Source organism: Mustela putorius, unplaced genomic scaffold (assembly GCF_011764305.1).
Source record: "Mustela putorius furo isolate JIRA1106 unplaced genomic scaffold, ASM1176430v1.1 tig00000275_pilon_pilon_pilon, whole genome shotgun sequence".
Classification (NCBI taxonomy): Eukaryota; Metazoa; Chordata; class Mammalia; order Carnivora; family Mustelidae; genus Mustela; species Mustela putorius.
In genome coordinates, this window is record NW_025421341.1 from 26,100,411 (window position 1) to 26,116,201 (window position 15,791).

General features: G+C 44.9%; 1 protein-coding gene across 2 annotated transcripts in view; it reads right to left on the reverse strand.

The window, feature by feature from the left end:
- Positions 1 to 7,483: 7,483 nt before the first annotated feature.
- FARSB (phenylalanyl-tRNA synthetase subunit beta) overlaps positions 7,484 to 15,791 on the reverse strand; it is a 70,864-nt gene continuing 62,556 nt past the window's right edge. For both annotated transcript variants that reach the window (XM_013061597.2, XM_004762897.3), the window contains one exon: positions 7,484 to 7,761. In XM_013061597.2, coding sequence (XP_012917051.1) covers positions 7,610 to 7,761 — 152 coding nt within the window. In that variant the 3' untranslated portion in view covers positions 7,484 to 7,609. The remainder of the gene's footprint in view (positions 7,762 to 15,791) is intronic.

The following is a 15,791-nucleotide window of genomic DNA, read 5'->3' on the forward strand; positions in this document are numbered from 1 at the left end:
TTCCAGGAGAGAGGGGATTGTGGCTCAGGGAAAGGAGAAGAGGGGAGGAAGGCGAGATTAATTCCTGCCCGGGGCCCGCAGCAGCTCAAGGAAGGCTCCGGGGAGAGGCAGTATGTGAGCCAGGCTTACGAAGCAGATGGGGTATGCACAGGGACGTGATGAGAAGTAGATAGGAGAGGATCCTCCATGGCAAGGGGCAGCTTGCCAGAGACACTTCCCCCAAACACCTGCAGCTCTTAGAAGGAGAATCCAAACCGAACCCAGGGGCTGGCGACTGTATGTGGTGCTGGAACAAGGGATGAGCCAGGGGCTTGACCCTGCAGAACCTAATCACAAGAACAGGAAGGAAGGGTGAGACAGCCCCTTAGTCCGTTTTATGTCCCCGTGGTACCATTCCAGAAGAGGTGACACCCAGAGGTGATTTCCTAGTCTCCTCCACCATTTCTTATTCCAATATTAAACAGTCGGCAGTGGGCACCTTCCCCTTCCGCCATCTTGGACCTGGCCCCTCAGGCTTAGCTTTACTCCCGGGGCCTCTTGTTCGGCATTCAGCAGAGGTGACAGCTGCTAGGAACTCCTTCCCTGTCCTTGGCCCCATTCCCCCTCTTCTCTTGGTTCAGTTCCCCAAACTTCTCCTGTGGAACTTGATTTAAAAGTATTTGACCTTGATCCTGGCTCTTCGAGAGACCTGTGTATGTGCTCGCTCACATCCCTCTATCCGGGATCTAATGAGAGGCTAACCAGAACCAAGTGGCATAGATGTATCTAGTTTTAGAGGATCGATGTTTGCCTAAAAGCTGTTTCGATTTTTTTTTTTAAACTTGAATTTTAAGTGCACCCAGGGATTTGCTGGTTATAAATGGCATTTTTAATCATATGGCAATCCTTCATTTCTGTAAACATAAGGCTCTTCAATGGATTGCTCGGGGTACACCATGTGTCCATTGTTCTCTTACAGCGGGGCGCACCTGTAGTACAGACTTGACTATTTACAGGACGCATATGAAGAAGAATAAGAGTTGGATGCGGACCATGAATAGAATGTTACATTTTAAAACTGTAGCCACATGAGACAAGGGAGCTCTATGAAGCCAAAAATCCTTTTTCCTTTTCCACGCCTGTCTATGTGGCATGCAGAAACAAACAAGAAAAGCAAGGATGCAGTGAGGAGTTCCGGCTGTGACGCTCCTTTAATGCACACACTCAAGCACAGCTGCTGGCCTTGCTGCTCCCTGCTAGGACAGCGGGGTCCCCTTGCCGGGGGACCCCAGTGGAGGTGTTCAAAGAACGTGCCTCCTGACAAAGCCAGCATCAAATGGCTGAGGCCAGGGCAGGGTGCTCAGTGGCCGCCGCCTTCAGGCGCTGGACCTGCAGCCGCGATCTGAAAGGGCTGGGGCCTCCTGGGATTCGGGTCTGCGGTGTGTCTCGGTCATGTGGGGACCCGCTGAGCGGTGCTGTGAGGGGGACAAAGGATGCCCGGGGCGCACCGAACCGCCCTCGTGAGCCATCTTAAGTTGGTGCCAGTAAGAATACATCACTGGAAAGTTATTCTTGTGGTGAATGGAAAACCATAGCATAATGTCAACTTTTTTTTTTTTTTAAAGATTTTATTTATTTGACAGACAGAGATCACAAGTATGCAGAGAGGCAGACAGAGAGAGGAGGAAGCAGGCTCCCTGCGGAGCAGAAAGCTCGATGCGGGGCTAGATCCCAGGGCCCTGGGATCACGACCCGAGCCGAAGGCAGAGGCTTTAACCCACTGAGCCACCCAGGCGCCCACATAATGTCAACTTTTCATGAAGTCAATTCTGCAGTTATTATGTAGGTATTGGTACTATTTTTTTTTTTCGCTTTATTCCTTTATCTCCTAGTTTTTATGTCTAGAAGGTGAAAATATGTATCTTCTATGAACGTGTTCGTCTCTCCTCTAGCATCTTGGACAGATGGAATACAGTTAGAATAATATCCTCCCTTGGGGTGCCTGGGTGGCTCAGTCATTACGTGTCTGCCTTCGGCTCGGGTCATGATCTCAGGGTTCTGGGATCGAGCCCTACATCGGGCTCCCTGCTCAGCAGGGAAGTCTGCTTCTCCCTCTCCCTCTGCTGCTCCCCTGCTTGTGTTCCTTCTCTTGCTGTGTTTCTGTCAAATAATAAATAAAATCTTTTTTTAAAAAAATAAGAATATCCTCTCTATTAATTCTATCAGCTCTGCCCTGTCAGTTTCTGATTCTCCCCCCCCCCCACCCCTTCCTCATTATTGGTTGTATTTCCCAGCTTCTTGGCTTGCCTGGTAATTTTTGATCGGATGCCAAATACTGTGACTTTGACATTGTTGGGTGGTGGATATTTAGTGATACTGTAAATATTCTTAAGCTTTGTTCTGGGATGCAGTTCAGTCCTTGCAAAGTTTCTTTGGGTCTTGTTTTTAAGCTTTAAGAGGTGGAACTGGAGCGGCGGTTGGTCTAGAGTTGGTTTTCCCTACTACTGAGGCAAAATCCTTCTGGGACTTCTCTGCATTGCCTTGTGACATCTGAGGTTTTCTAGCTGTGGCTGGCCTCAGTGAGCTCTGGGAATGTTCCGTCAGTTCCTTCAGGTCTCTGTGGATGGTTAGAGGCCTTCTCCTCTGTAAGAGACATGACAGGCTGACCGCGACTCCCCTGGAGACGGGCCTTTGCAGAAGGTTGGGTCTAGTGACTTCCTGAAGGCATCTTTCCTACGGGGTCCTTCTCTTCCCTACTGCGCAGCTTGTTCACAGGGCGCCTTTCCATCTGGCTGATCTTGCTTCATCCGCCTTGTCCCCCCCACCAAACTCTCCGTTTAGGTGTTCTGCATACCCGAGAAATGTCTACACCCGTCCATCTGTGGTTGGCCTTCTTCTCGCTCTATGTCCAGCATTCACGTTCGGGTTTACCAGGTTTGCACCCTTTGCAGCTGCCTTCCAGCTGGCCCGAAGCATGTGGGGTGTTTTCAGACATACTTTCATGCCTCATGACAAAAAAGTTGTGCCTTGTGGAATGCAGGAAATTTCTTTTGATATGAGGTTTGGTATCAAACAAGTGCCTTTCCTTCATATCTTCACTCTTCTGTCCTAAAGACAGCTTTGCTCTGAATGGCTGGGAAGTCGTGTAATTTGAACACTGTAGTGGTTACCTCTTACAAGGGCCTCCTCCTACAACAAGGGTCGGGAGGCAATTCAAAATGTTTTCTAATGGAGAATCAACTCCTGTCCCTTAAATAAGAGATGACAGAGGCCAAACCTTACAGACGAGTGTAAAACTTGAATGGAGAACGTGAGCATATTCTTAGCACGCTGCCATCAGTCACACGGGGGGAGAAAAGTCGTACAGGGCTTTAGCCAGACACAATTCAACTGAACTCCTTGCTGGAGATACTTGTTCAACCCACAGTGGGGCTGTCACGTCTGCAATTATCCTTTTCAGTTTACTAGAAAGTTAGAGACTATGATACTTGACAACAAAGCGGGCAGTGATGGAAACTAAAATCACTTTGGGTCTGCTCTGTCTTCCCGCAGCCCGGCTTGTTTGTGAAGGATTGGCTGCCTGGAGCTGACTTTGCTCGGGGGCCTTTGGGAGCTGCTTGCTGACTGTCCCAGAGGTGTACTGCCACATCAAATTTCACTATTATGACAGCCTTTATTTATTTATTTATTTATTTATTTATTTATTTTTAAAGTAATATTACTCAAGCTCCTTATAAGCCACAACCTGGAAGACAGCTGATGTGTCCAGTGCTTTTGTTGTGTTCACAGCATATTTCACTTAAGGCACTTGTGCCCCTTTAAGGCAACTGTCTGCCAATTTTGGATAAAATGGACCAAAGAGCCAACTCAGGAACTTGGGGTTTGTGGTATTTACAGAAAACATCAAGCATGAACGGAAGCTAAGACTGAGACACAAGATCGTAAGCAGAGCTCTTTTACCTACCTGATGAGCTCCGTAACGGCTGAAGGTAAGAAGGGCAGCTGGGCAAGCTGGTTCCTAGTTGGGCTACTCCTGTTCAAAAGGTAATAGTAATTGAGCATCTGCTACATCTAGGACTCTGACCTATTAGGATAAGACACTGCTCGAGTGCAGAAGTCACATCTAAGAACTATCTAAGCAGCCCCATGCCTCTCAGAATGTGTCTGCCAAACACCAAATGTGGAGGTTTACATAGCCAGTAGGGCTGGGGTTTTGTGGCCTCCAAGCTAGTGCTGGTTTAGGGGGAGGCATATGGAAGTCCATTGGTCACTGTAATTACAGAGTTGGAAACAGAGAATGTCAACAGAGGAAAAGCTGAACAAATTATGGACAGCCATACAGGAGTGCATCATTTAAAACGAGGGGCTGGGTCTAGAGAGACTGACCTAGTAAAATGGGACATGCTAAGTGAGATGTCGTGAGACATACCATGTAAAATAGAAATCAAAACGTGTCGCAAATCAGTAGTGTATGACCCAAAAACCAAGAGCACGTGCGTGTGTGTCAGGGGGAGAAGGGGTGTGACGGTCTAAACTAAGACAAATGTCAGAAAGAGCACAAGCTAAATTATTAGCAGGGGTTAGTTACTTTAGTAGGAGATTGGAGGAGGAAGGGTAGATTAGCTTGGGAAGGTTTTACTTTGTACAATTTCCTAAAGTAGTTAATATTTTTAACTTTTTGTGGTTTTCAGTAATTTTCTATAAAGAAAATTCAAATTTCAACATTTTGGAAAAGTAGGAAAATGACACAGAACACTGTAATCTACTGAATCTGTACTCATGGTCACGATCCCATTTATTACCACGGGACTTTCGGGCACATCATTAATCTCTCTGAGGGCTAAGGTTCTCATCTCATCAATCAGCAAGAATTCCTATTTCTGACTACCTCCTCTAATTGTTAAAAAATAATAATAATAATGCTGAAACAAGTTCATATGTGAAAATACTTGGTAAACCGAAGAGCGATGCAGGAACATCAGGCTTCAGTGGAAGCTCTCTGTCAGCTAGCACAAGACACCAATTCTAATTTCCCTCTTGATACGGCTCCCGGTTTTTCCTAAGAAGGCGTGTGTTTTCTCCAGCAAAGGTTTTGGCAGAGCCCACCGACTGCCCCGGCTCCAGTCCAAACGCCTCTGCCAGGACAAGTGTAACCTGATCTTCCTGCGGAACCTCAAGGCCCAGACTGGAGGTCCATCTCTTCTCACATACCCGACGTGGTGTTTCTTCTTACGGTTTCCTGCTTCAGAGGGCAGAAACTTCCCCATGATGGATGGAGCTGATCTTTCCCCTTTCATGCTGGGATCACAATCAGGGATGAGCGGGTTTTCATTACAAGTAGTTTCTGACCAAGCGAAACACACCCAGGTGGCTGGCTGCCAACGGAGCAAATGGCCCCACTCGCTTCAACCGCGGTGATCACGTGGCCCACAAACCAGGACTACCCACAGCACACCTGAAACCGGGGCAAAGTATCTCCTTCATAGCAGTGGACCAGTAAGCCACTCTGAGCAGACATACCAATTCTAAAATTCATGCTCTTAAAAAAAAAAAAAAATTCATTCATGCTCTTTTACCCTATGCATCTATCTGTTGTATAAAATTCTTAGGGACTAGCTTCTTTCCATCGTCCCCAAGGGCTTCCTCTGTACCCTTTGCAGTCCCTTCCCTTCCACAAGCTCTAGCCAACCAAACTGCATCTGACTTCTCTACAATTTCATGTATGTGGAATCACAGGTAGTCTTGGGTCTGTTTGTTTTGCTGAGCATGCCCTGAGAACCATTCATCTTCTTCAGTAGTTCACCCCCCCTCTCCTTTTTTCAGCGGTGGAGGGGGAGGAGAGAATCTTAAGTAGGCTCCATGCATAGCACAGAACCTGACATGGGGCTCGATCTCATGACCATAAGATAATGAATGGCCTAAGATGAAATCAAGAGTTGGATGCTTAACTGACTGAGCCACCCAGGCACCCAGCAGTTCCTTTTTATTACCAAGAAATACTCATTTAAAAAAAAAAAAGAAAGAAAGAAAAGAAATACTCATAGATGTAGTAGAATTTATCCACTCAGCTGCTAATGAACATTGGGTGGTAGCTACTATATAACTTTCTTCTGTTCCCACCAGTGCGGCATGGAGGTCCCACGCCTTGGTCTCACCAATACTGGGTATGAACCAGTCTCTCAAATTTTAGCCATTTTAATTTGGATTGTGGTTTCTATCTGCATGTCCCTGATGATTAATGACGGCGAGCCTCTTTTCAAATGCTTATTTCCTGTATCTTCTTTGGGGAAATATCTGTTTAAATCTTTAAGTATGCTGGATACAAACCTTTTGAGGTTTTTTGTGAACATATCTCACTTCCTTTAAATGCTGTTAGGTTCTGCCTACAACAGATTTGGGAAAGAACGGGATAGTCTGTATGTTCACAGATCTTGCTAGGTTGGACGCTGTTGCCCTGACTCAAGGCCGTAACTGGGTGGGGTTCCTCACAATGGCTCAGCAGAGCTCCAGAAACAAAGCCCTTCCTCACTCCGTTAGCTATTTCTACTGGAATTTAAGGTTTTACATTTTGTGTTCATGTCATCTTAACAGTAACTAAGAACTTAAACATTAGACCTAGCTTTTTTCACTATCAGTATCTACTGGAAGAGTCTAGATCAAAGTATAAAAGTAAATCAGAAGGCAAGACAAGGAGGACTGACAGAAAATTAGCTTCAGAGGAGATCCAATACTTCCCTATAAGACAGAACCTAGTTGCTCAATTAAATATTTAACGCCACAATTTTATAATACTGATTACAGTGAAATGTATGGCCTAGGGCAAAAGTAATTTTTCACTGTTTCCGATGTTCCCGCTGCACTGCTGTCACCATGTTTAACTCCGCCGGCAGAACACAGCTATGCAGCAGGTGCTTGGTCTCAGGATATCAGGGAGTGAAAACACCTCTGCACATTCGAATATTTCAAATACTTGCAACATTTTTTTCACTTTAAAATAACTTCAAGGGCGCCTGGGTGGCTCAGTGGGTTAAGCCGCTGCCTTCGGCTCGGGTCATGATCTCAGGGTCCTGGGATCGAGCCCCACATCGGGCTCTCTGCTCAGCAGGGAGCCTGCTTCCTTCTCTCTCTCTGCCTGCCTCTCTGCCTGCTTGTGATCTCTGTCTGTCAAATAAATAAAATCTTTTAAAAAAATAAATAAATAAATAAATAATAAAATAAAATAACTTCAACGGCTGCAAGACTAACTGCTAGACTGTCACTGCTTCCTAATGGTCTCCTAAAAATACTGTTTCCCAATGCTGAATGTCAAATGTGAGCAGTGACTGGAAATCTTCCACTCTCTCCTACTCGTGCGCCCTGCATCCAAATCCGCTCTCTGCTGCTTCATCCGTTAAGCCTCTGGTCCTGAGCTCCTCTGGGCTTTTCCTAACCATGTAGCTTCACGGACACCGTGTTCGCACAAGCTGGCCTAACGCAGGGAGTGGGCGGCATTTATCCACCGAGCCAGAATCGCTTTCTACTTTATTAAACATTAAAGCGTAAATGGATACTCCCTGTGGGGAGGGCTACAGGACACCAGGGAAGGAGAAGGGGACACTCAGGGAGAGAGTCACACAGCGGAGCCCCATCTTCACAAAAATGGCTCAATATTGATTTCCAGGGAGGAGCAGGGCATGGTCAGCTCAAATTTGGTGATGACGTCAGGATGAAGGACCCCAAGCTTCCCGATGCTCTGACCCCTGGCAAAGATCTCTGCGCATCTCCCAGGGAAGAAAGCAGGGCCTGAAAAAGAGGACAGAAATCAACGTTTCTCCTGGCAAAAGCATCAACAGAGATTTAACACCTAAGTTTTTCATTAGGCTGCTGGAAAAGTAAGTTCTTTAAACCACTGGCTAAGAAATAAAAGTGCCATCCTCATACTCTCTAATCTTGAAATATTTGGTATTACAGCAAGAAACTCTTAAAAGGAAAAGGTTAAGGGCAAATATGAAAGTCAGGGCCCTGCTTAGGTTTTTGTTTTTGTGGGTGTTTTTATTTGTTTGTTTGTTTTAATCATGGGGCTCCAGGAAGGCAGAAGAGGCTGGAGGAGCACAGCTAGAGAAGTCTTCGGGGAGCTCCGCAGGGAGGAATGACAAAGGGGAGAAAGGAAATATAACACTGATGACCTTACATGGGAAGAACCTGTTTTGAAACAGGTTTTTCCATAGTCCTACCTGCTGGATAAAAAGTCCACCCTGAATCCATTTACGACTCAAAACTCACTTTTCTACCTTATTACACAGAGAAACAAGCTGCATGGTCACTGGCAGGCTCAAGCTTTGCTACCAGAATGCAACCCACATTCCTGCTGGAGAAAGAACTCTCTCAGTTTCAGAGCACCTTCCGTAAAACCCACGCTCGCAAAGGCGAGCACCAAACCAGTCTGGGGTGAGCCCCGAGTTACTTAAGACAGGTGGGAAGTGCTCTCTTCTTCTGGGTATCAATGCACAGGGCTAGGGCTCAGCGAACCAGGAACTGTTATGGAGGTCCAAACAGCTAAAAACAAGCAACCATCTGGGCCCACTCCATACTCGCTGATGAGGGCCATAAGAGTTCATCAATGCTTCAATGCTCGTGCCCTACTCAAGATTCAAAAAAGGCTGACTCATTTCACTTGCCACCAACTTGAAAAGGGATCAGACCCACAGCTCCCAACTGATTCAACCAAAACTTTTACCGGAATGAACTAAAAATATCCAGCAGGGCTGGGCCACAAGCCTGCAGCCTGCCATTTCAGAGTGAGTGCATTATTTATGAAAGAATAAACTGCTGAGTCTCTACTAATGGCTCCAAGGTCAGCAGGATGAAGAAATCCAGCACTAGCGGGGGAGCGCATGCTGCTAACAAGTCATGGGTACCAGCCACACCGTAAAGACGCGCAGGACAATTCCACCTACCTCACAGTCAGCCTAGGACGATGTGTGTTTATATTTCTGAAAAACATTTTTAATTGTCATTCTTAACCCCCAAAGCACCCTGAGCTGGAACAGAAGGTGGCCTGTTCCCCACAATCCCTCAAACTAAACAATTCTGCCTCACTGTCTTATTAAAGCAAGACTTTCACTGCACTGCCTTTGAAATAGACGGCCCTGCACCTTACTCCACATCTGGGGACAAGGCAGAGAGGGAACTCAAAAAACACAGAAACCCAACTGGACTGATAATGTAGAGCCTTAGTGAGATAGGAATAGCACTAAATCTATTAAAGATGGTCTACTTATTTTTAAAGACTTTATTTGTCAGAGACAGAGGGAGAGAGCCCAAGCAGGGAGAGCAGCAGGGAGACGGAGAGGGAGAAGCAGGCTCCGGCTAAGCATGCAGCCAGATATGGGACTCGATCCCAAGGTCCTGGAATCATGACCTGAGCCACCAGGTGTCCCAAGATGGCCTGTTTTAACACTATCGAAACAAAAACCCAATTTACAAAATTCTGCCCCTCTCCCTGGCCCAAATCTTCAAACGACAAAAAAGTGAAGCTGATATAAAGCATTAATGCTAAGCAGTGTAACCAAGAATCAGGAAACCTTCACTTCACCGTGCATCACCCCTTTTTTACAGAACTATAGGGAAACACTCTTCGCTAACTGGAAAAAACAACAACGAAAAACAAAACCAGCCTATTTTTAAAGGTCATCCAGAAAGGAAGCTTAAGGTCTTCTCTGGTAACCTTGCCATGTTTAAGAATCCTCAGTGTGTCTCAAAATCCTTCCTTTTTATCTACAAATTCCAATTTGATTGGATTCATTTTAACTGAAGCATAAAACCAGACTATTTTAGAATCTAAGCCAGATGTGCTAGTTCTAACAATGTTAGCAAAATAAAGCTTAAGAGATAAGAACTTAGAATTTTTACTTCATAAAACAACTTTTTGAATCAGCACTTTTTAGCGCAACGAGTTACCTTCTTCTTCAGTGAGCAGGCATGATAATGCCATCTCTGCCCCTTTCTCCAGAAGTCTGGGCCACACTTGGCTTTAGCTCATTAACCAGTCGGGTCTCAATCAAACAAAATGTTCCTATTACTCAATACAATTTTCCCTCTTTCCGAAGAAAAGCAAAGAAAACTGAAATCTGTATGTTGCATTATTTAAAACATACTCAAGTAGGAGAGTATTCTACCTGATGTCAGTATCAACAGCTCTCCGCCCCGCACACAGATCTGTCAGAGCCCCTGTCAAACCCCAAATCACCCCAGCCGGAGGGCCTTCACTGCAGAGGAGCTGCTTCCCAACGGAGAGGGCACCAGAGGGGTCCTCTGGCCTCTCAACCAGTGCTAATCCTCCCCTCCCTCCCCGCATGTAACAATGACATTCACTAATGGATTTCTGTATAAACTTTGCTGAAAACCGCACACTTCAGCCTATGACGACCATGATCATTTTCTTGCCATTTTTCATTTCTCACAAAGTCAGATGATGATAGGAAGCCCTTAGGATTTGCTTCCTCTCTGTTTAGTTAGAGTGAGGCTGCAAATTTTGTTCTTCACATGCACAAGTTGAGAGGCACACAGAAGGGACTTGACTGATGGGTGTGGACTAGAAATCCTGAAAGAAAATACAAGACTGAGTGGTCGCAAACTCTGCAGCAGAAAGGAACCGCTCTGAAGAAGGCAGTCAAGAGAGCATTGCTTCACTACCGAAACAAGGGCACACACCTGCTAAGGCAATTCGGCCCAAGTTCAAAGACAAGGGCATCTCCCATCAGCAGCATTGTGGTTGTGCTCAGTAACTCGGGTGGAGGGATGGATCCTAACACTCTAGAGCTGGGACAGGAGGCAACTTAAACCAGCCTTTCCAGAAGAAGCCACATCCAAATAGAGCCACAGTCTGGGTCTGGGCTTGTGAAAAACCACACCCAGATGGTAGTCAGATGCCACTCTAAGCCCCTCAACAAAAACCAAACAGGTGCCTCTGGAGAAAGAGCAGCCTGCTGGGTCCAGAGACAAAGTTGTCAATTCAAGGAAAACCATGTTGTCCTATGAATGGGAAATCTAAAACTCAAATTCTAAAAAATACAGTTGCCTACTCTTCAGGTATCTAAGCCCAAAAAGAGTTCCTGGTTTGCTGAAAAGACTCCAATTTTCAACCTGTGCCCCCAACACTCCACGGCACAAAGCCCCTCAGCCCACTTTTCCACCTGGTTCCTGACATGGATTAAGCGCTCCGCTTTGCTGGTATCCATCACAGTGAAACAGCCTCCAACATAAAACAGACCCGGGGGAAAATAGCACTCTCTTGCTGAAATCCATGTGGAAGCCCAGACAAAAGAAACATCAGTTAAGCACAAGCAAGAATTTAATTTCCAAAACTTAGTGGGGTGTAAGTAAGTCCCTTAATTAAAGCTTTTGTAGCATCTCCTCGAGGTCTATAATTGTCTCTCTGTGCTCCAGCGGCAGGACCACTTTGAGGACCTTGGGGGTAATTCTCGGCCAGTACCGCAGCCCAGCACCCAGTCTTTAGCACATTTTCTGGCTAATTGACCTTCAAAGAGTTTGTGAGCTCCCACTCTTGCTCGTTGCCAAACACCTTTCACAGTTTCTTTTTCCCCTGTCTTTCTTTTAGAGTCGTATTATAGGCCCAAAGTTTGGATAAGCTTTCCACAACGAGTCACTCCTGTAATTTTATGAAGCATCGGAAGTAGAGGTTTTGGGCGGTAACTGAGCAGACCCCTAATCCGAACGCGGCACAGGTTATCAAGCATGAGGCCCTTAATGCCTTAATCTTCAACCCCTGCCACTGGCTATATTCAACTAATTCATCTGGTACTTAAGTTCGCCATCTCTAATAACCATCTGACTTACAGTTTTATTTTTCCCTCTCTCCACATCACTGAGACACTTCGGGATTCAAATCTACACACTGTTACCTGCCTTCATCACCCCGATTTTCTCCAAAGAAAGGTAAGAACAAAATGAAAAGAGGCAAGGAACTCGGAGAAAGGACTGAGTGTACATCTCATGTGTCAGAGCAAAAAAGAGAAACCATCACTGTCAGCTTAAATACAAATAAATACAAAATGCATAATTCTATTGATACAAGGGACCAGTGGGTCAACTGAGTGTGCTTTAAATCTGTTCTAAATGACCAATGATGTAATATGCATAACAGAACAGGAATAATCACTCGACAGGCTGGTCCTAGGGGGTGGTCCTACCAAAGCCTACCTGTCCTAAATCCTTAATTCCAAATACAATTAGATATATATAAAATAATCCATTCCATGGTGCAACAGTCCATCCTAGGAAAAACACAAAGAACAAACAATCCCCAGTGTTCCATTCTCGAGTGAAGCCAGCAGAGCACGGCACAGAGTGGGACACAGGTCAGAGTGGAAGAGGGCTCAAACCATGTTTCCTTTCCCTACACAGGACGCGTCTCCCAGTTTCCCACCAGCTCTCTGGGCGTGGAGTAACCACAACCGTCTAACTCTGCTGCCAGCACCTCAACCCTCCCTTTCCTTTTCTGAGTAGCGTCAGTTTAAAGGAAGAGGAAGGACAAAATAAAGGGCTTAAAACACACACACACACACAAAAACTGGGTACACACTTAAACTGAACATGGAGCATGGCTGGTTGTTCTCCAAGTTTTCAAGGCAAGAGTTTTTGAGCGTACAATTAGAGTTATACAAAGTGGGGAGAACCGAAGGGGCAAGGGGGAGGCACGATATGGGTAACATATTAACTTATTAAAAAAAAAAAAAAAAGGAATAGAACAGAAAACAATCAGAATAACTGAGATACATGCCTGCATAATTTATTTCCCCCAATCTCAGTCCACTACAGTTTGGGAGAAAATACCTCTACAAAGATCACTTAATTTGTAAGTGGAGACTGAATAATTTCCAACTGGTAATATAAAACACCCATTTTCCCTCAGATGTATACAATTCTTCACCTCACATCTGAAGTGAAATATTTATGGTACCTAAAGTCTTTAAAGAGAAGGGACCTAATCCCTTGAGTTTAATGGCTATCTTTCATCCCTTTCAGAAGATCAAAAGAAAGAAAAAGCCCTTACACAACTTTACAGTGCTAATCCCAACACACCTGCAGACATCATTAACTCTTAAAGCGAAGGCAACCGGACATGAGGAGGCCGGGTGCCCGCTCAGCCCCACAGCACGGGACCAGGGAGGACACCTGTGCTCATGGCGACATCCTATCGAGACAGGACAGACAAAACCCCTACTGGATCCTGGAGACTTTATTCTTAAAAAGTAATCAGCAGAGCCCAGATTATCTAGTCTTCGAATAAAAAGGAGAAATGTCTTCAATAAAGCACCTTTTAAAATAAATCACCACAATCAACCTTATGATAAGTTTTTAGAATCAGAACTCCGAAGTTTCCCAGTTTTATTTTGTATAGAGAAATGTGCCATTTATTTCCATGGATATCACTTAACATTTCTTAAGATCTACTTTAAAGTTTAATCTTTCATGCCTCTCATACACATTCATATTTAAAAACCTGAAGGTGGTCAGCAATGTTCGAAGAATTTAAATGTGATCCATCCAATAACGATTTTAAATCAGGCTCAAATTTACTTGTATAAAACTAAAGGATTTTTAACTCCAGATTAAAATGTGCCCTACCTCTACTGGTTTTGAAATTCCTATTCTAAAATAATGCCACTATCTGACATGTAAGTAATTTCCCCCAAACTGTCACATTTCTTAAACACTCATAGGATGGTTTTAGAATTACAGTCTCAGAAATAAAAGGTATGGATCACCTGCCTTCCTGGGCCGATAAAATGGTTCTTTTCTAGTTTTTCACCTATAAAATCCTTTAAGGAGACAATTTCGCAAGCCAAATATGAACAACTTTATTAATTTCTCCACAATTATAGTGAAATAACAGATTATTACAGGGCTAATTGGGGAAAAATGGGAATATGGAATAAATAAGATTAGATCTATAATTTCACAATTAGTTAACTTACTATTCAAATTCAGACCTTTGGCCACAGTGCAGTGAACAGAACTTCCAATGTGTAATTATGCTGGATGGGTTTTAGTTGCAGAATTTGATTACTGCTGACAGGTAGGGAATGCAGGAGAAAACGGAAAGAAAACAGAGACTGTTAAAGCCAGAGTACCCGGCCTTCTACTCCTCTCCTTCCATCCCCAGAAAAGGCAGTGCCTCCTCAGTCCCAGCGCAGCCCTGGCCAAGCCCCTAAGGACAAGCAAGCTACAGATGGGGAGAAAGCGAAGCACAAGGAGATTAGGAGACCTGCCCAAGGCGAGCAACAGTATCGGCTACAGCGCGCTGAAGGTGCCGCGGCCACGGACAGGGGTGCCTCCTTGTGTGGGGCCCAGAGGCACAGATGGCCTACAGGATAGTGTTCTCAACCTTTTGGTCAAGCTGTCCATTTCATGTTTGCAAACTCCTTCTGGTTTAAAATAAAATAAATAAACAAAACTTGAGAGGGAAAAAATGAAACAAAACAAAACCTGACAACCTCTAACCTTAGGACATGCAAAGTACGCTCTATAAAATTATGAATACAACATAATACTGACGAAACAAAACAAACCCCCAGGCCTTCCAGGGAAAAGAGAACTACGTTTTTCTGATCTCACACAACACAGGCACCCTTCAAGAATAAACTCCAGATTCTCGAGACAAAGCTAGAATAACGTGAGCAGCTCAGTCAGCACCACAGCGACACCAACTAAACAGGCGAGAAAGAAAGGCAGGTCTGTCCGAACTCGCGGCAGAGCCTGCTGCTGAGGCACAGACACTCCCGCAGGGTCTGCACACTGGCGAGGGCTCTGAAGACCCTGTCCGTGCTCTGTTTTAGAGATGAGAAAACGGTACCAAAGAGGAGAGGAAAATCACCCAGCCAGGCAGCAGCAGGACAGAGACTCTTGTCTCCAGGGCTACCTCGCTGAAGGGCAGAGTTGAAATCTGCCCTGGGTTTACTCTGGAGAGGAGCTATTCCAAAATGCTGTCCCAAGCTTACCGGACTCTCAACAGCTCTGTGGTCCAGACGGACAGACCCCACCATTCCCACTAGAGATGAAGACACTGCCACGAGAGGACTGAGTCCTAAATCACCAGGAGCAACATCCAGGGTTGTCTTCACTGTGCCACAGCTGACCACACATCCGAGGGTCTAACAGAACGTACTCTTCCTGTCATTTTAAATGGTGTCTCTACCATCTCAGGATCTGCATTTCAACTTAGTTTATATTCATACATGTAAAGAGATTTTTAGCATTTCCATTGTATGTGCCATAGTGTTGCCAGACTCTAAAAGAATGTTATGTTGGAGTCATTTCCAATTACCCACTGTTACACAGAGGGCTTCTACAATACATTGCTTCTTGCTCTTTCTTGGTTTCTTTCCCTTGGCCAAAAGTAATACCACACAAGTTTAAAAAAAAAAAAAATCGAATCCTTGTCTAGCTCATTATATATCAAAGTGTTCAACAACAGACTTATAGCAATGGTAGCAACAAACCCCAAACTTACACTAATAAGGACTATGCGGATCCCATCTTGTGTGACACCAATTAAGAAATACTTTCCCTTGCATGGTACCAACTACTACCTTGTTTAGTTCTCCTGGTGGGGGAAAACAAAATGCTTCAAAGCAGCCGAGGAAAATAATTTTAAGAGAAGGTCTCTGTTCAGAGAATGTAATTCAAACAAGCCAGGAGCCTTTAGGAGTTAAGAGAATAATCAGAAACGTTTCTCTTCCGGACGGTGAGTGCCAAGTTCAGTGGCTGAGATCACAGCATTGATAAGAGACAAACCAGCTACTGACGAA